Consider the following 14,558-nt stretch of genomic DNA (forward strand, 5'->3'; position numbering starts at 1 on the left):
GGACTACATTTCCTAGCGTGCCTATTGTGCAGCGTCCATTTGCTCCAGAAGGTGGCAGAAATTCGCTTTGCTAACTGCAGTACTGCACATTTGAAGAAGAAGTCAGTTACATCGCTCCACCATCAAGGAACATTTAGGGCAAGTCCCAATGCTTCATTTTTAAGTATTTAGTCTGTAATTTAAAACATGTACACGTAGTAAGCAGCAAACCGGTTGTTCTGTTTAATTACACAGAAAATGTTCATATTCAAAAGTCTGCCGTTCGCTGGAGGCATTTCTGTACGCATCCTTCAGTATACCTCCTTGACTTTCGGTTTTTTCATAGCCTCTCATCGGTGCAGCTCCCGCAAGGGTGCAAGTCCGTACACCTCTGTGGACAGTGAACGCTACTCGTCTCTTGTTAAGTCTGTTATATCTTCGAGGGTCAGTTCTCAAACTCCAGAGACCCTACAAGCTGAGGATGAGCACATATTCGGACCAGTTGTCAAAGCTCAGACTCTGTCAAAACAAGAGCCGAGGCTTCCTAAAGTCATGCATCCTTTCTTACATTGCAAATACACTCCAGAAACAGAGGAGGTTGAGTCAGAACTCCCTGTCCGGATTGTATTAAACCGGGAGAGGGATTCGTCAATGCCGAGTGTGACCAGGATTCTTCAGGCAACACTTTCTCAAGAGCAGCTCTTTTTTCTGGAAAGATGGAGGAGGAGGATGACTGCAGAACTGGGGGAAGAGGGCTTCAAAGAGTACACCAAAAGTAGGTTATGCATAATGGCACAGGTTATGCACCCCATTTATTTTCATGTGATCTTCATCAGATTTGTTTAGACAAGGGAAACTTTTCCATTCTGCCCTGGAGAACGTTTTAATGTCAGATGCTTTAAGCAAAGATGAACTGCACGCAACACATCCACCTGATGTCCTGGGATACATGAAGAGCATATGTTACATTCTGGAAGATGTCAGAGCTGTAAGAGCAATAGAGAGCAGTGTGCAGCATGATGCTCTTGATTATTTGGGCGTCGTGGACTGTGTGGCTCGTTATAGGTAAGAAAATGCTAATAGTTAAGCGAGATTGTCTTTGTGCAGGAAAAGAGGGCATGCTCAATTACCTTGCTTTCTTTTTTTCCCAGAGGTGTTTTGTGTGTTATTGACTGGAAGACTTCTGAAAAACCTAAACCATTCCTGAGCAACACATATGATAACCCTATCCAGGTGGCAGCCTACGCTGGGGCGTTGAACAGTGACGGTAGATATAAATACCAGGTAGTCTTTTCTATTGATTTGAGTGATTGTATGTAATAATACGGTTAGTAGTATGGCTGGGCGATATGGCCTTAACTCCGTATCACGGTAAATTCAGCAGATTTACCTCGATAATGATAAATGACAATAAATTCGCCCAAGCGGACTGTTATACCCAAACCCGGCGGCATGGGCGGGCATTAGTGGGCCGGGCCCGCCCTGAGAGACTGCTGTGCCCGCCCTAGCTCGATGAGACTGTACTGTGTAAATTTTTTTTTTTCAATGTTCCACAAAAACACACACACACGGAGAGGACGAACCCTCTATTCATCCTATCTTGGTCTGTGGTCATTCAATTCAACCAATCTGAGCAGCGAATGAAGGCAATTTCCAGCCAATCGTAGATAGGGGGGGGCGAGTAGCCGGCCATTGTGTGCTCATGTTTATCAGTGCTGAAGCACTTTAGTGAATAAATGCACACAGAACTGCACCAGTGTTTTTCGCATACCTGTCAAGTTGTACGGTTTCGGCGTAATTTGTACAAGTGAGCACTGATTTTTAAATGTGTACGGCGTATGTTCAAAATCTGTACGTTTTTTGTACGTTTTTTTTTCCCTCCGTTCAGATTTTGTCACTGTTTCGGCAACTCGACAATTTGCGTTACGATGCGTTACTACGTTGGTTGAATAGCGCAAGAAAAGTCAGAGACACTGAGAGAGAAGAGTGTTGTGACGCTGTAGCAAACACGATGCTAGGCTAGGTGGCTCCAATATTTCCTGACTGTAGCCGACAGCCTACAATCTACGCCTAGATATCAAATGCTTATCGAACTACATTCGAAATGACAGACGGTGGCGTTAATAAACAGCAGCCATTTTGAAGCAAATTAACGAATTAATTACTTTTTAAAAGTAAAATTAACAACACTGGTCATAAAGATGAAGTCTGCGGAATGAAAAGTGACGAAAGCGGAAATTTCATTCTGCCAATTTGTTGCCGAACACAATTTGTCTGCAACTTTTGCTGATCACTTCTCAGAATTAGCAAAAGAAATGTTCCCTGACTCAAAGATTGCATCGGTAACTTCATTTTATCAATTGACCTTTTTAATTTAGAATTGGACACACTAATGAACTACCTTCAAGTAAAATTGAATTGCGAGCTGAAGTGCCATGAAGTGCAGCCATCAAGACATGATAGAAATTGCCAAAAGTGCTACATACAATTATAATTATAACAAAAGTCACTGTTAAATTTTAGTAATCATTATGTAGCTGAAGATATTGTTCTTTGATTGCACCAGATTAAATGTTACAATATTACCAATAAATTCATATTATTTTAAAAATTGAGTTTTATTTTTGTGTCATATTGCACGCTATATAGTAGGCCTGAACGATATTGGAAAAAACTATTGTTGCGATTTTTTTTAGGTTTGCAATATATTGCGATATTATATTGCGATATTAAAAAAAAAAAGATCTATCTTTTTTAAAGAAATTTTCACTAAATGACTTGAATAGCTGTTTGGAAATACTTTACATAACACACCGTGACCACAGTGTATTCATATAATACCGTTTAATTTGTGAATGATGAAGATTTCTGTATGAAGGTATCCAGGAAGTCATGTCTGCACAAAATAGACCATTTATTGAATACAATATTTTACACTTCAACAGCAGCAAATACATTAAATGATAAATAAAAGAGCAGGTGCATTAGTCCCCTAAGTTTTTGACAAAATATAACAATAAATAAAAACTTCTGTAAAATAACAACAAAGTTGTCAACATATTTGAACAAAAATATTAAATATGACAAATAAAAGTTGTTCACAAACTATAACAATAAATAAAAACCTCAGTAAAACAACAAAGTTGTCAACATATTTGAACAAAAATATTAAATATGACAAGAGTTCACAAACTATAACAATACATAAAAACCTCAGTTAAACAACAAAGTTGTCAACATTTTTGAACTTAAATATTAAATCTGACTAATAAAAGTGCAAGTGCATTAGTCCCCTGAGTTGTTTACACAAAATATAACAATATAAAACTGCAAAACGGCAACAAAGTTGTAAAAATATTTCAACAAAAATATTAAGTATCAAAACTTTATGTGCAGCTGTACTATATATAGTTATTTGAAAAATACGGTTTACAATAAATTTAAATATAAAAGAAACAAACTCAATTGAACTTGTAAATAATTGAACTGAATAACTGCAAATAACTGTGATGAATAACAGAACCATTTTAACTCCCAAATTTCCTGCCTTCCTGATAGCTGTCACATGAATAAAAAGAAGAAAAGACATTCCTTCAGCTGTGTTATGTATTTGTCTGCATATCGTCCACCTTCCTTGCTCAGCAATTCTCAACTGGGTCTCATAGGTTTTTGGCCAAGACTATTAGTTTATCCACTATAGCAGGCTTGAGACAAGAACGTTGGCACGTGACAATGTTCCCACCTGTGCTAAAAAGCCTCTGATGGGGAGCTCGTAGCAGGAATGCATAGATACCTGCGTTTTAAATGGTCCCACATGTTTGACAGATTACTTCTTGTTGAGGCAACCATGGCGAGGCACTGTCGACAGGGCTGTTTTTTGTCCCTTATAGTCTTGTTCTTGCCAAAATACTTCCAAAACTCCTTTTGGATACAGTCTTCCTTGCTCCTCCAACGTGTTGATTGCTTGCTTTCACTTTGAGAACGGGCCCTCCTCCCTCCGCTCTGCTGTTCGGCCCCTCCTCCCTCCACTCTGCTGTTGCAGGGGGAGGGGGAGGAGCCGATGACTTGCTGGAGAGAAAGAGAAACTGTGTGCTTTTTTTCCCTCTCCTTCCTCAAAACAAACGTTTGTGGATTAAAAAAAATGAAATTAAAAAACTATCGCACGTCCTTGCGATGGGACTATTGCACATGCGCACATCGCGATGGCGATGTTTAAACGATATATCGTTCAGGCCTACTATATAGAACGTTGTAAGATTAGTCGCCAATTTGTAAGGGCATACGTCACTATTTGTAAGATTGCCAACGGCCTCGGGTTGACAGTTATGTTTTCGTTTGTCTTATAGATTTTACGATGAACTACCACTTGTGACTTCAGTGACAAAATATTTCAGTGCACTGATGTAGTAATGTACTGGTAATAACGCCACTGTTCAGGCTAAATTTACGTTGAAGACGTGTGTCCTCCCCCAAAAAATGTAATGCCCGCCCCCCCTGCAGTTTTTTTTCTGCAGCCGGGTCTGGTTATACCATACCATACCAACACAACCTTATTAAAGCTATATTGCTCTTATGCCAATGAAACATTTAAGATTTTATGATTGCAGTTATGACACAGAATGAAGCAAGCACATACAGAAAATAACTGGGGCCATTAAACAGTCATAGGCTTTACTGTTGGATTATACTTTATGCTGAATGTTTTAACATCATAAAAGCTATCAGAGGAATCACACAGAGATACAAAATAACGCGACATAATGACTGCTAGATGCAGTCATTAATTTCAGCCGTTTCGACAAAGTTAGAGCGGCTATCCAACTCAATCACATTCATTTGTAGCGTTAGCCGCTAGCGTTAGCCTGTGGCCTGGCTACCAGTAGAAAGCACTGAAAGCATCCTCTCCTGAAATTGTAAAAACAAGGAGGACAGCGGGTGAAAGCCCGTCTGGAAGCCGCAAAGAGTCTACTTAATGTCGGGTGAAAGTTTGGCAAAGTTCCCTTAAGCCGGACCCCATCACGTTTGCTTGTAGCGTTAGCCTACCGGGCTTGTTGATTTCCTGATAACCACGCGACTTAATACGTAAGCACACTGACTACTTTCTTAAAAAGGAATGAACATAGCCGAACAAGACGAGTCAAAGCGGCATGAAAAGACTATATTTTCTTGGTTTTTTAAATTACCAAATTTACCGACATGGTCAAAATTATGTCGGTCATCGTGAAGAATTTCGGTGACGGTAAATTTTCGGTTTACCGCCCAGCTTTAGTTACTAGTGCTCATCACCCATTCTGTTCTTGCAGGTGGAGAACGGCCTTATTGTTGTTGCTTACAAGGATGGCTCACCTGCTCATGCACACCAACTGAACCGTGAGCTTATGTCGGAGTTTTGGGAAAAGTGGCTGATTCGCTTAGAAGAGTTCAGAGAACAGAGGTGAAAACAAGTTATTTCATTTAACACATTTCTATCGTCTTCAAATAAAATAGAGTATAACTAATTTAGGGGCTGCAAATTCCTGAAAGTTTTTGAGAGGTGTAAAAACACTGAAATTTGGGGGGAATTAGAGTTTGTAATAGGCTTTATTATCCATAATGCTGTATTCTTTTTCAGATCCAGCGAAAGGTGATCTGTTTCGTCAGAAAGACAAACTCAGAAGAAGTCTGGTGAACATATACAAAAAGTTCCTTGATGCCTCCAACCTTTGGGAGTTGGGCAAAATCCACATCCATAATTATGATTACTATAATGTTTAATACAACCAAGGTACTTTGCACACTCAATTTTAGTAGCCGACTAAAGCTGACTTTTAGCCAAGACGCGATTTGCTTGTGATATTTACAGTTATAATGTCTTATCTTACATGTGATTGTTTTTAAGGTTGATAGAAATACAGTGGTTCTGGTGGATTAGGAACAAGAATTGAATATAGTTGTTCATTATAGGTTCAATCCATGCCATCAACATTTGAACTTATTTTTAAACAATGTTCACAATTCCTGCAGACAATCGGAAGTAGCAAACGAGCCATTGCGTTTCACTAGTTTTTTTTAATAAACTAGAAGATACAGTTCAACAAAAGAATAAAACATAATCAAAACTGGCTACATGGCTCTTCATTTTGCAATTTTCATGTGGGAAAAGCCACAAGACAAGTGATCAGTCTGACTCCACTAGGTGTAATAATGTATCTTTATATAAGGTCTTCATTGTTCACATTTAGTGAACCACATGGCAATGGAAAAATATATTTTGTGTTAAAAAATATTGTAGAGCAAAAAGTACATAAACATTGGTCAAAAGGAACAATTATAAGCCCTTCATTACAATAGCAAAAGCTCATATCTGAAGCAGCAACTTTGAGATTTTATTCACGTTACCAATGGCTAAATACTAAAATAGTTAGCAATTTTTAGCTTTTAGTTAGGTAAAGGCATCTGGAATGTTATGTATGATTAAGCAAAATGTCAAACATGATTTTGCGAATAGCACCTCACAATGCTCTCTACTAGGCATAAAGGATGTAAAAGCCACAATTTATGTGCCTCGGCAAGCGATTGTCTTAACTGTCATGTTTTGTTCATGTTGATATGTATATACAGTGAGGAGCAGAAGTATTTGCCCCCCTTGTGATTTTTCAAATTACCCACTTAGAAAATAGGTAGAAGTCTGAAATTTCAATCATAGGTAAATTTCCACTTATAGACCCCACTCACATGACGTCACAACCACACCTCCGCGCCATATTGTCCGTCAGGTCGTCGTGTTTACGCATTACCGCTACGTAAATTCCTCCTATTATGGCGTGTTTTTCTGCTCGTTAACATTAATAATCATAATGGTGAAGGCGTGTGTGGCGGTTGGTTGCAATAACAGAGAAGATAGATGGAGAGACTTGAAGTTCTACCGTATTCCGAGAGACCCGGAGAGGAGAGCGAGATGGACTGCTGCAATTCGACGAGAAAACTGGGCACCAAACGATCACCACAGATTATGTAGTAGTCATTTTATATCTGGTAAGATGCATTTAATATATATTTAGAGGGTTTTGGGCTGACAACCACAATTAAGATAATTGCGAGGCTAATCGCCGACAACATACGGTTTCAAATTCAAGATGCTTATTTCTTCCACCATCATTATATTTTGAATAATATTTAGCTGGTACCAAGTGAAAGAAGCTGGCCTCGTCTATGGATCATCAGTTAAACAGGTGTGTCCAAACCTTTTGCAAAGGGGGCCAGATTTGGTGTGGTAAAAATGCGGGGGGCTACCTTGGCTGATTTACATAGAACAATATATTTAAACAAATTTTAGCAAGCCCTTCTGTGTGTCACATTTGCTTTACTATTTTTTCTAATTCATAATTTCAACAATCTCGTCTTTGTGGCGTTCTCTTTTGACACTCGGGCTCTTGCGAAATACTGCTGCTGTGAAATTAAACTAGCTTCAAGTTGCTATAATTTCTCGCTGCGTATCTTCCCTGTAATGTTGTCGTACATGTCAGCGTGTCTTGTTCGGTAATATCATTATCGCGTCACATCGAACTCTCTGAAAACAGCGACTGTCTCTTTGCAAATGAGGCAGACACAGTTGTTGCGTGTTTTATTGAAGAAATAGTCCAATATCCACCTATCCTTGAAGCGTTGGCCATCGCAGTCAACTTTTTTTTTAAAAAATTGATTGTCGCCATTTTAGAAAATTGGAAGTAAAGGGTCACACGGGGTAATGTTGCTTAGAGTGCTGCTCTTAAAGTTTTTCAAACTTTCGTGAGAATAGGCTGATTTTGTGTGGACAAGATAGTTGTAGATATCAGGGTAGCAGATGTCAGGCAGAGAGGGCGAAGACAGCGGGTCGAAAAATATCGATTTAGGCATCAAATATGGATCTGGCGAATGGATAGACGGAAGCTTTTCCACATAACGCCTTTTATGCAACGCATCCAATGAGTTTACAGCGTCTGAAAGCACCGGGGCTTCCATGAATTGCACTATAAATTGAAACCATTGAGAATACGGATAAACAAAGACGGACAATATGGCGGCCGGATACAGCGACACGTCATTCTGTGACGTTGGTGAGTAGGGTCTATATAGACGTTCTCTAAAAAAAAAAAAATTTCAGAACTCACATTGTATGATTTTTAAAATAATTTATGTGTAATTTGCTGGGGTTCATAAGTATTTGTACCCCTGAGAATCAGCAGAATAATGACACTCAAAGAGTTGTCAATTTACCTTAAAAAAAAGTCCACCTTTACCCCATGAGTAACCACCCACCCACCACCCGTTTGAGCTCATAATTGTCCCCTGTGCACCCCACAGTCAGTCATAATCCAACTGCTACCACAGGAAAGACCAGAGAGCTATCGAAAGACAATAGAGAAAAAAAATGTTGAGCTTCACAAAGCTAGAAAAGGCTACGGGACAATTGGAAAGCAGCTTGGTGAGAATAAATCAGCAGTTGCAGCAATTGTTAGAAAACGAAAAAGGCTAAACATGACTGATAATCCACCTCAAACTGGGGCTCCATGTAAAATTTCTCCTCATGGGACATCACCCATGATGAGAAAAGTGAGGGCTCAGCCTAGAACTACACGTCAGGAGCTGGTCAATGACCTGCAGAGAGCTGGATGCACAGTTTCAAAGGCTGCTGTCAGTAGAACACGACAGTGCAATGGTGTAAAATCATGCATTGCTCAGAAGGTTCCCCTGTTAAAGCCAGTGCATGTGAATGCCTGTCTAAAGTTTGCTAGGGACCATCTAAATGATGCAGAGGGGTCATGGGAGAAAGTCATGTGGTCAGATGAGACCAAAATAGAACTTTTTTGTGAAAACTTTACTTGTCGTGTGCGGAGGAAAAAGAAGGATGAGTACAAGCCCAAGAACACCATCCCCACTGCGAAGTAAGGAGGTGGAAACCTCATGCTTTGGGGCTGCTTTTCGGCAAAGGGGACAGGATGACTGTACTGTATTATTCAGGGGATGAATGGTGAAATGTATCATCAGATTTTGAGCCACAACCTCCTTCCCTCAGTCAGAGATCTGAAGATGAGTCATGGCTGGATCTTCCAACATGACAATGATTCGAAGCACACAGCCAAGCTGACCAAGGAGTGGCTGCGTAAAAAGCATATCAAGGTTCTGGAGTGGCCTAGCCAGTCTCCTGACCTCAATCCAATAGAAAGAACTACAGAAAGCGTATGACCTCTGTAATTGCAATCAAAGTAATTGCACAAAATATTAGCACTGATTTTCTCATGGATACAAATACTTACAAACCTCAGTAAATTCCAAATAAATTATTGAAAATTCATACAACGTGAGGTCCCAATTTTTTTTAAGATTATGTCTCTATAAGTGGAAATGCATCTATGATTGAAATTTCAGACTTCTACCTATTTTCTAAGTGGGTGAACTTGCAAAATCGCAAGGGGTGCAAATACTTCTGCTCCTCACTGTAGGTTGATTCTCAAAATTAGGTGTTGAATGCAACCCATATCGCTCTGTAAGCGGGGTCCTCAATAAAGCCCATGCTTTTAAAAAGCTTATATGGGGTCATGTTACCTTCCTCAACATAGCAGAACAATGGGTAACCCTCAGCAAGGAGTCTTTGGGCCATGGTGTAGATCAGGACTGAGGCATAACCTTTTTGTCTGTGTTCAGGCAAAGTATACAACATTCCCATTGCATGGTCTTCATGTAAAAGCAGCCACGACACAGGCTGACCCTGACCATCAGTGATGCAGTATGAAGGGAAGTGGTTGATCTGGCTTATGATTTTCTTGTAGCTCTTTTCATCCCCTCCAAACTTCCAGGTTTGATTCACCAGTTGAGCGTGTGAAAATTGGAGAGGGGAAATCCTCGATTTTAGCTCACTATAAAAAAAATAAAAATAAAATAAAAAGTGGGAGAGGACACCCAAAAGTTAAAAAGGTTCTACAAAGGGTTTTTCATTGTTTCTAAATACAAGACATATGCTTGAAGATATGTGCTGAGGACCTGCAAAGACTGAGGACAATTATGTGCCAAAATGCTGCGTTATAGCAATAGACCTTTCCACTACCTCAGCTGGGAGGGTTTTTTTGGTGGACAGGCCATAGACGTCATAATATTTGACTTGACACATTTGCCATTCACTGCGTCACGCCTTCCTGTAGGGGGCTGTATAACACTCCGCTTCATTTATTAGCAGTCGGTGCCAGTCACTTAAACTCTCACACATGCAGCGAGCCCAAGCTAGATTTAAGCCGGATTTTTGAAAAAGTACGAAAGCTGCACCACATACAAACAGGAAGGATTCTGAGGAAGGAGTCCATATCGAAAAAGAATTCAGGGATTTAAGCATTTATTCACAATAATTTTGAACGGAAAAAGCTCTTTTTTTGTACTAAGGGCGCAGCCACAGTGACTTAACTAGCAGCACATCGACATATTTACATATAATAAAAGCTAACTGCCCCCCCCCCCCCTTTTTTTTTGCTTTCAGCCAAGAATTGAGATTGTTCTACGTCCATATCTATAAAGAATTCAGGGATTTAAGCATTTATTCACAAGAATTTTCAGCGGAAAAAGCTCTTTGTTGTACTAAGGGGGCAGCCACAGTGACTTAACTAGCAGCACATTTGACATATTTACGTAAAATAAATTCTAACTGCCCGTTCGATTCTACATGTTTTCCTCAAGTATTAAGTTTCTGATTTGAAAATTGAGTGATTTATTAGCTGTTGAAAACTTGCTGTAAATAACTTAAAAAAATAAGTTGCTATTTTGGGCAAAAACCTATATATATATATATATGTTAAATATTGCTATTGATCCTGAAAATATAGGTGATTGTCTCTGTATTTGGTGATTTTTGTGCATCTAGTGTAAAATTTGAGAATTTTATAGACATTTTAACTTTTTGTTATACTTATATAAAAAACAATCCGGATTTAAGGGAACGACTTTGAATTTTTTAATGCCACTGCTCATGGAGACCAATATATGACTAAGGTAGGTGCCTGTTGTGGTTTTAGGTCGGTAGCAGCTTTAGTTTTGAAAATATTTGAATTTGAAGTATATGAAAAAAGGGCCCCGTACGGATCGGCCCTGCGCCCCGTGCCATGTCAATTATTGTGAAGTCTATGGACAGGCCTAAATAAGTGAACAGCTGACCTGGGTTCTTGGCTCGCCCCTTCCACTATATAGGGACTCAACGCTGTCGATGGATTTTCTGCGCGATTGCCAATTCATGTTTTCATTGCAAGGTCCATTTACCAACCATTACATTACATCATACAGTTAGTTAGCAAACTATCCCAAAGATGCTAGCGTTTATTCCACAGGGTAGTAGCGAGGCAATCATAAAATGCGGACTTTTTTTTTTTTTTTTTTTTTTTTTTTTTTTTTAACTTTTACAGGTCACAGGATACATGATTATTTTTAAATAGTAGTATAATAGGCATGTGTTCATTTTCACTCTCAATTTTAAGGCCATGTTTGCCATGTTTTTATGACTAAAATTGAGTGCTCTCATATAAAACAACATATATTTATTTATTTATTTATTTTTTTATCTTATATTACTAACCTGTCAAATTCTTGTGTGATCAGATGGCTACTATCTGGCAAATACAGAAGATGTGCACACGCCCGATGTTTAAAGTTGACCATTCTCTGCGATGAAACCTCTTTTAACATGGAAGTATAAGAACTGTCATAGCCTGCAATAAAATGGCATGTACTGATAATTGTCAGTCCATCTTCATGGTAAATACTACAAAATTAATACAAATCTTTTATTTACACCACAATATATATATATATATATATATCCTTTTAATAATTGCTATTGAATTGATTATTTGAAGTTAGTTTTGGATAGAAACGTTGGGTGCTTGTTTCAAAGCAGTAGCTTATTTACCATTTCAGTGAAATTACCTCCAATAATAAATTGAGTGCTCCAGTCTATTGTGTCCTCTTCTGACAACATTTTCCTCAACATCTGCTCATCCAGGCTGAAGAACATTATTTTGTTTTTCCATTCTGAGGTTTGTTTGTTCTGTGAAATAAACACAAAACATAATGTGTGTGTAGGGTTTCTTTAAAAAAAAAAAAAAAAAAAAGGAAAAGTTGGAATAGAAACTCACTTCTGGGTCTGGGCGACAAATGATGACCTTAAAATCAGGCCATGTATCAACAATGACCTGTATGCAACTTGGTTTGTTTCTGTTATAAGCATATAACAATCCGTAGACCTACAAAGACAGTAAAAGGAAACGCTATGGTTTTTAAGCAAAACAATAACTTAATTTTAAGATTAAAATGGCCTACCTGAAAACTCTTGGGTAAGTGTTTCAACAGAATGGATTCAGCAGTTATTCGCTCATCTTTTTTGAGGACCTTCATTTTTGGTTGAGTCCAACGTAGTATCCTGCAAGCTTCACTGTTCTTCCGGTCCAAAAGTTCAGATCAGTGATTAACAGTTGATCATTTCCACTCATTTGTCTCCTGGGGCATTGTGAAGTTGCATTTAACAACTAAATATGTCATTTTACACATTTATTTTTATTACATGTAGTGGGAAGAGAGATATGGCAAGAAAATTATTTGGCCTTGTGTGATTTGTTTTGAATCAAATGATGTCCATATCAAGATTATGTACCAACTCCCATGGAAATAGAAAACATGCTGTGGTGAGACCTCCAAACAAAACATTTCAAAATACTAGTGTCATTTATGGTGTAGCGCATGTGTTCTAATAATGCAAATGCTGCTCTTAATTACTGCAAGGTACAATTTTTTACTGCAAAGTATTTTCACTCATGCCATTGATGCAATTTAGATTGTCGTCACATTATTATTATATTATCTGCATACCATTTTGTACATCAATCTAAAGAAGGGTCTCTCTGCATTTGTCAGAAATCACAATCTTTTGCATGATTTGTTCGGCAATCAGCACAAATTTATCAATAATAGCTTGTCGCTGTAGGGCATTTATATTCAGATAATTGAAACTCAATTAGCAATAAACATAAATCAAAAAGCTTTAAGTTATTATTTAGATTCGCAATTTAAACACACAACAAAACATGAAGTTCTCCAGATAAGGTTATTATCTAACACAGTGGGGTGTAGCCAGTAAATTCATAAGGGCGACTGTGGCCACCGCCTGATGGTGCCATTGTACCGTTTTGACGGCCGATCTCATCGATGTCGCAACCCAACATTTTTATGTAGGCTTACACTTCTGTACTAACAGCACATCAAAACCGATCAACGTCCACTACTCTCCGATTTACCGACACGTTTATTAAACAAGTAACTTTAACTTTTGCAAACTTGTTTTACTGGCACATTTTCACACGAAAACATTCAACAAGCAATATTATGGTAAGATACATACATGCGTTGCCTCAGCAGGAGCGCAATAAAAAGTTGCTTAATGGTTCTTTCTGTCCCAGGGAAGTACAAGCACGCATGTAACGTGATGCACGAATGACTTGACCACGCAAGTCCCAACACTTCCGCTTTTATGCATGTCAAAATAAAAGCATACACACCTACAGTACTGCATATGCAAGTGATGGAGAATATCCCGATATTGCAATAAATTGTTGCGCTCCCAGTCACAATAAATCATCGATTAACTGAGGGCAAGTATTGATATTTTATTACAACACACATAATGGATTTACCCCGTTGTCACCATCAGTACCTAATCTCTCCTGTCCTATTTGTTGGGCGCTAATCCCGTAAACGGGTGTAAAGTGTGCGGCCGGTGAGGCGTTGACAATAGAAAATGTCATTACCCGATCGTGATGGGCTACCGGAGGGCTACGGATTGCTACCGTGCATGCGCGAACCGACACCTCTTTCGAGCGATGACGGCAAATATAGATATGTACAGTCCCTGACAAAAGTCTCCACAGTCACCGCAAATATTGCAGGAGACCTACTGGAGCCTGCATGGATCCGAGATTCACTCAGAAAACGATTTGGTGGGGGAAAAATCATGGTCTGGGGTTACATCCAGTATGGGGGTGTGCGAAAGATCTGCAGGGTGGAAGGCAACATAAATAGTCTGAAAAATCAACAAATCTTAGCTGCCTCTTACATTCCTAACCATAAAAAGGGACAAATTCTGCAGCAGGATGGTGCTCCATCGCATACTTAAATATCTACCTCAAAGTTCCTCAAGGCAAAGAAGATCAAGATCCTCCTGGACTGGCCAGCCCAGTCACCAGACATGAACATCATTGAGCATGTCTGGGGTAGGATAAAAGAGGAAGCATGGAAGACGAAACCCAAGAATGTTGATGAACTCTGGGAGGCATGCAAGACTGCTTTCTTTGTTGGTCCTGATGACCTCATCAATAAATTGTATGAATCCTTGCCGAACCGCATGGATGCAGTCCTTCAAGCCCATGGAAGTCATACAAAATATTAAATTTGGATCTCACATTTTTGTATTTGAAGCACAATTTTTGTTCAATTTTCACACTACTTTCTGTAAGCGACAAAACTCTTGTCTTGCCAAAATGTGACCTTTACGTCTTCAATAAATGATAAATCTTTTTTCAGTGAAACAAATA

At 38.9% G+C, this 14,558-nt stretch overlaps 2 protein-coding genes across 6 annotated transcripts; one reads left to right on the forward strand and one right to left on the reverse strand.

Moving 5' to 3' along the window:
- The first annotated feature begins 67 nt into the window (after positions 1-67).
- mgme1 (mitochondrial genome maintenance exonuclease 1) lies at positions 68-6,653 on the forward strand. 2 transcript variants are annotated; one of them, XR_009064630.1, is made up of 5 exons: positions 68-754; positions 816-1,044; positions 1,131-1,246; positions 5,283-5,413; positions 5,591-6,653. XR_009064630.1 is itself a non-coding variant. In XM_057848256.1 (5 exons), the coding sequence occupies exons 1-5, from the start codon at positions 238-240 to the stop codon at positions 5,604-5,606; spliced, it is 1,026 nt and encodes a 341-aa protein (XP_057704239.1). In that variant the 5' UTR covers positions 70-237; the 3' UTR covers positions 5,607-6,648. The 2 variants fall into 2 exon arrangements, 1 of the variants encoding a protein (XP_057704239.1); XM_057848256.1 differs by having other exon boundaries at positions 70-754; positions 1,131-1,263; positions 5,591-6,648.
- On the reverse strand, positions 2,975-14,145 carry LOC130922957 (glycine N-acyltransferase-like protein 3). 4 transcript variants are annotated; one of them, XM_057848261.1, is made up of 6 exons: positions 13,370-14,145; positions 12,295-12,406; positions 12,111-12,218; positions 11,902-12,022; positions 11,552-11,684; positions 2,975-9,854 (listed from the first exon to the last, which is right to left on the reverse strand). In XM_057848261.1, the coding sequence occupies exons 2-6, from the start codon at positions 12,367-12,369 to the stop codon at positions 9,455-9,457; spliced, it is 837 nt and encodes a 278-aa protein (XP_057704244.1). In that variant the 5' UTR covers positions 12,370-12,406; positions 13,370-14,145; the 3' UTR covers positions 2,975-9,454. The 4 variants fall into 4 exon arrangements, with proteins under 4 accessions (XP_057704244.1, XP_057704242.1, XP_057704240.1 ...); XM_057848259.1 differs by having other exon boundaries at positions 12,295-12,411; XM_057848257.1 differs by having other exon boundaries at positions 12,295-12,471; positions 13,370-14,144.
- Positions 14,146-14,558: the final 413 nt, after the last annotated feature.

This window comes from Corythoichthys intestinalis, chromosome 10, assembly GCF_030265065.1.
Source record: "Corythoichthys intestinalis isolate RoL2023-P3 chromosome 10, ASM3026506v1, whole genome shotgun sequence".
NCBI lineage: Eukaryota > Metazoa > Chordata > Actinopteri > Syngnathiformes > Syngnathidae > Corythoichthys > Corythoichthys intestinalis.

Bases quoted from the DNA above. Each gene is read 5' to 3' on its own strand.
- mgme1 (XM_057848256.1), top strand. From the start codon at position 238: ATGTTCATATTCAAAAGTCTGCCGTTCGCTGGAGGCATTTCTGTACGC. The intron at 755-815 runs GTAGGTTATGCA...GATCTTCATCAG, and splicing joins CTTCAAAGAGTACACCAAAA to ATTTGTTTAGACAAGGGAAA. The intron at 1,045-1,130 runs GTAAGAAAATGC...TTTTTTTCCCAG, and splicing joins GACTGTGTGGCTCGTTATAG to AGGTGTTTTGTGTGTTATTG.
- LOC130922957 (XM_057848261.1), bottom strand. From the start codon at position 12,369: ATGAAGGTCCTCAAAAAAGATGAGCGAATAACTGCTGAATCCATTCTG. The intron at 12,219-12,294 runs GTAGGCCATTTT...CTGTCTTTGTAG, and splicing joins ACTTACCCAAGAGTTTTCAG to GTCTACGGATTGTTATATGC. The intron at 12,023-12,110 runs GTGAGTTTCTAT...TTTATTTCACAG, and splicing joins TTTGTCGCCCAGACCCAGAA to AACAAACAAACCTCAGAATG.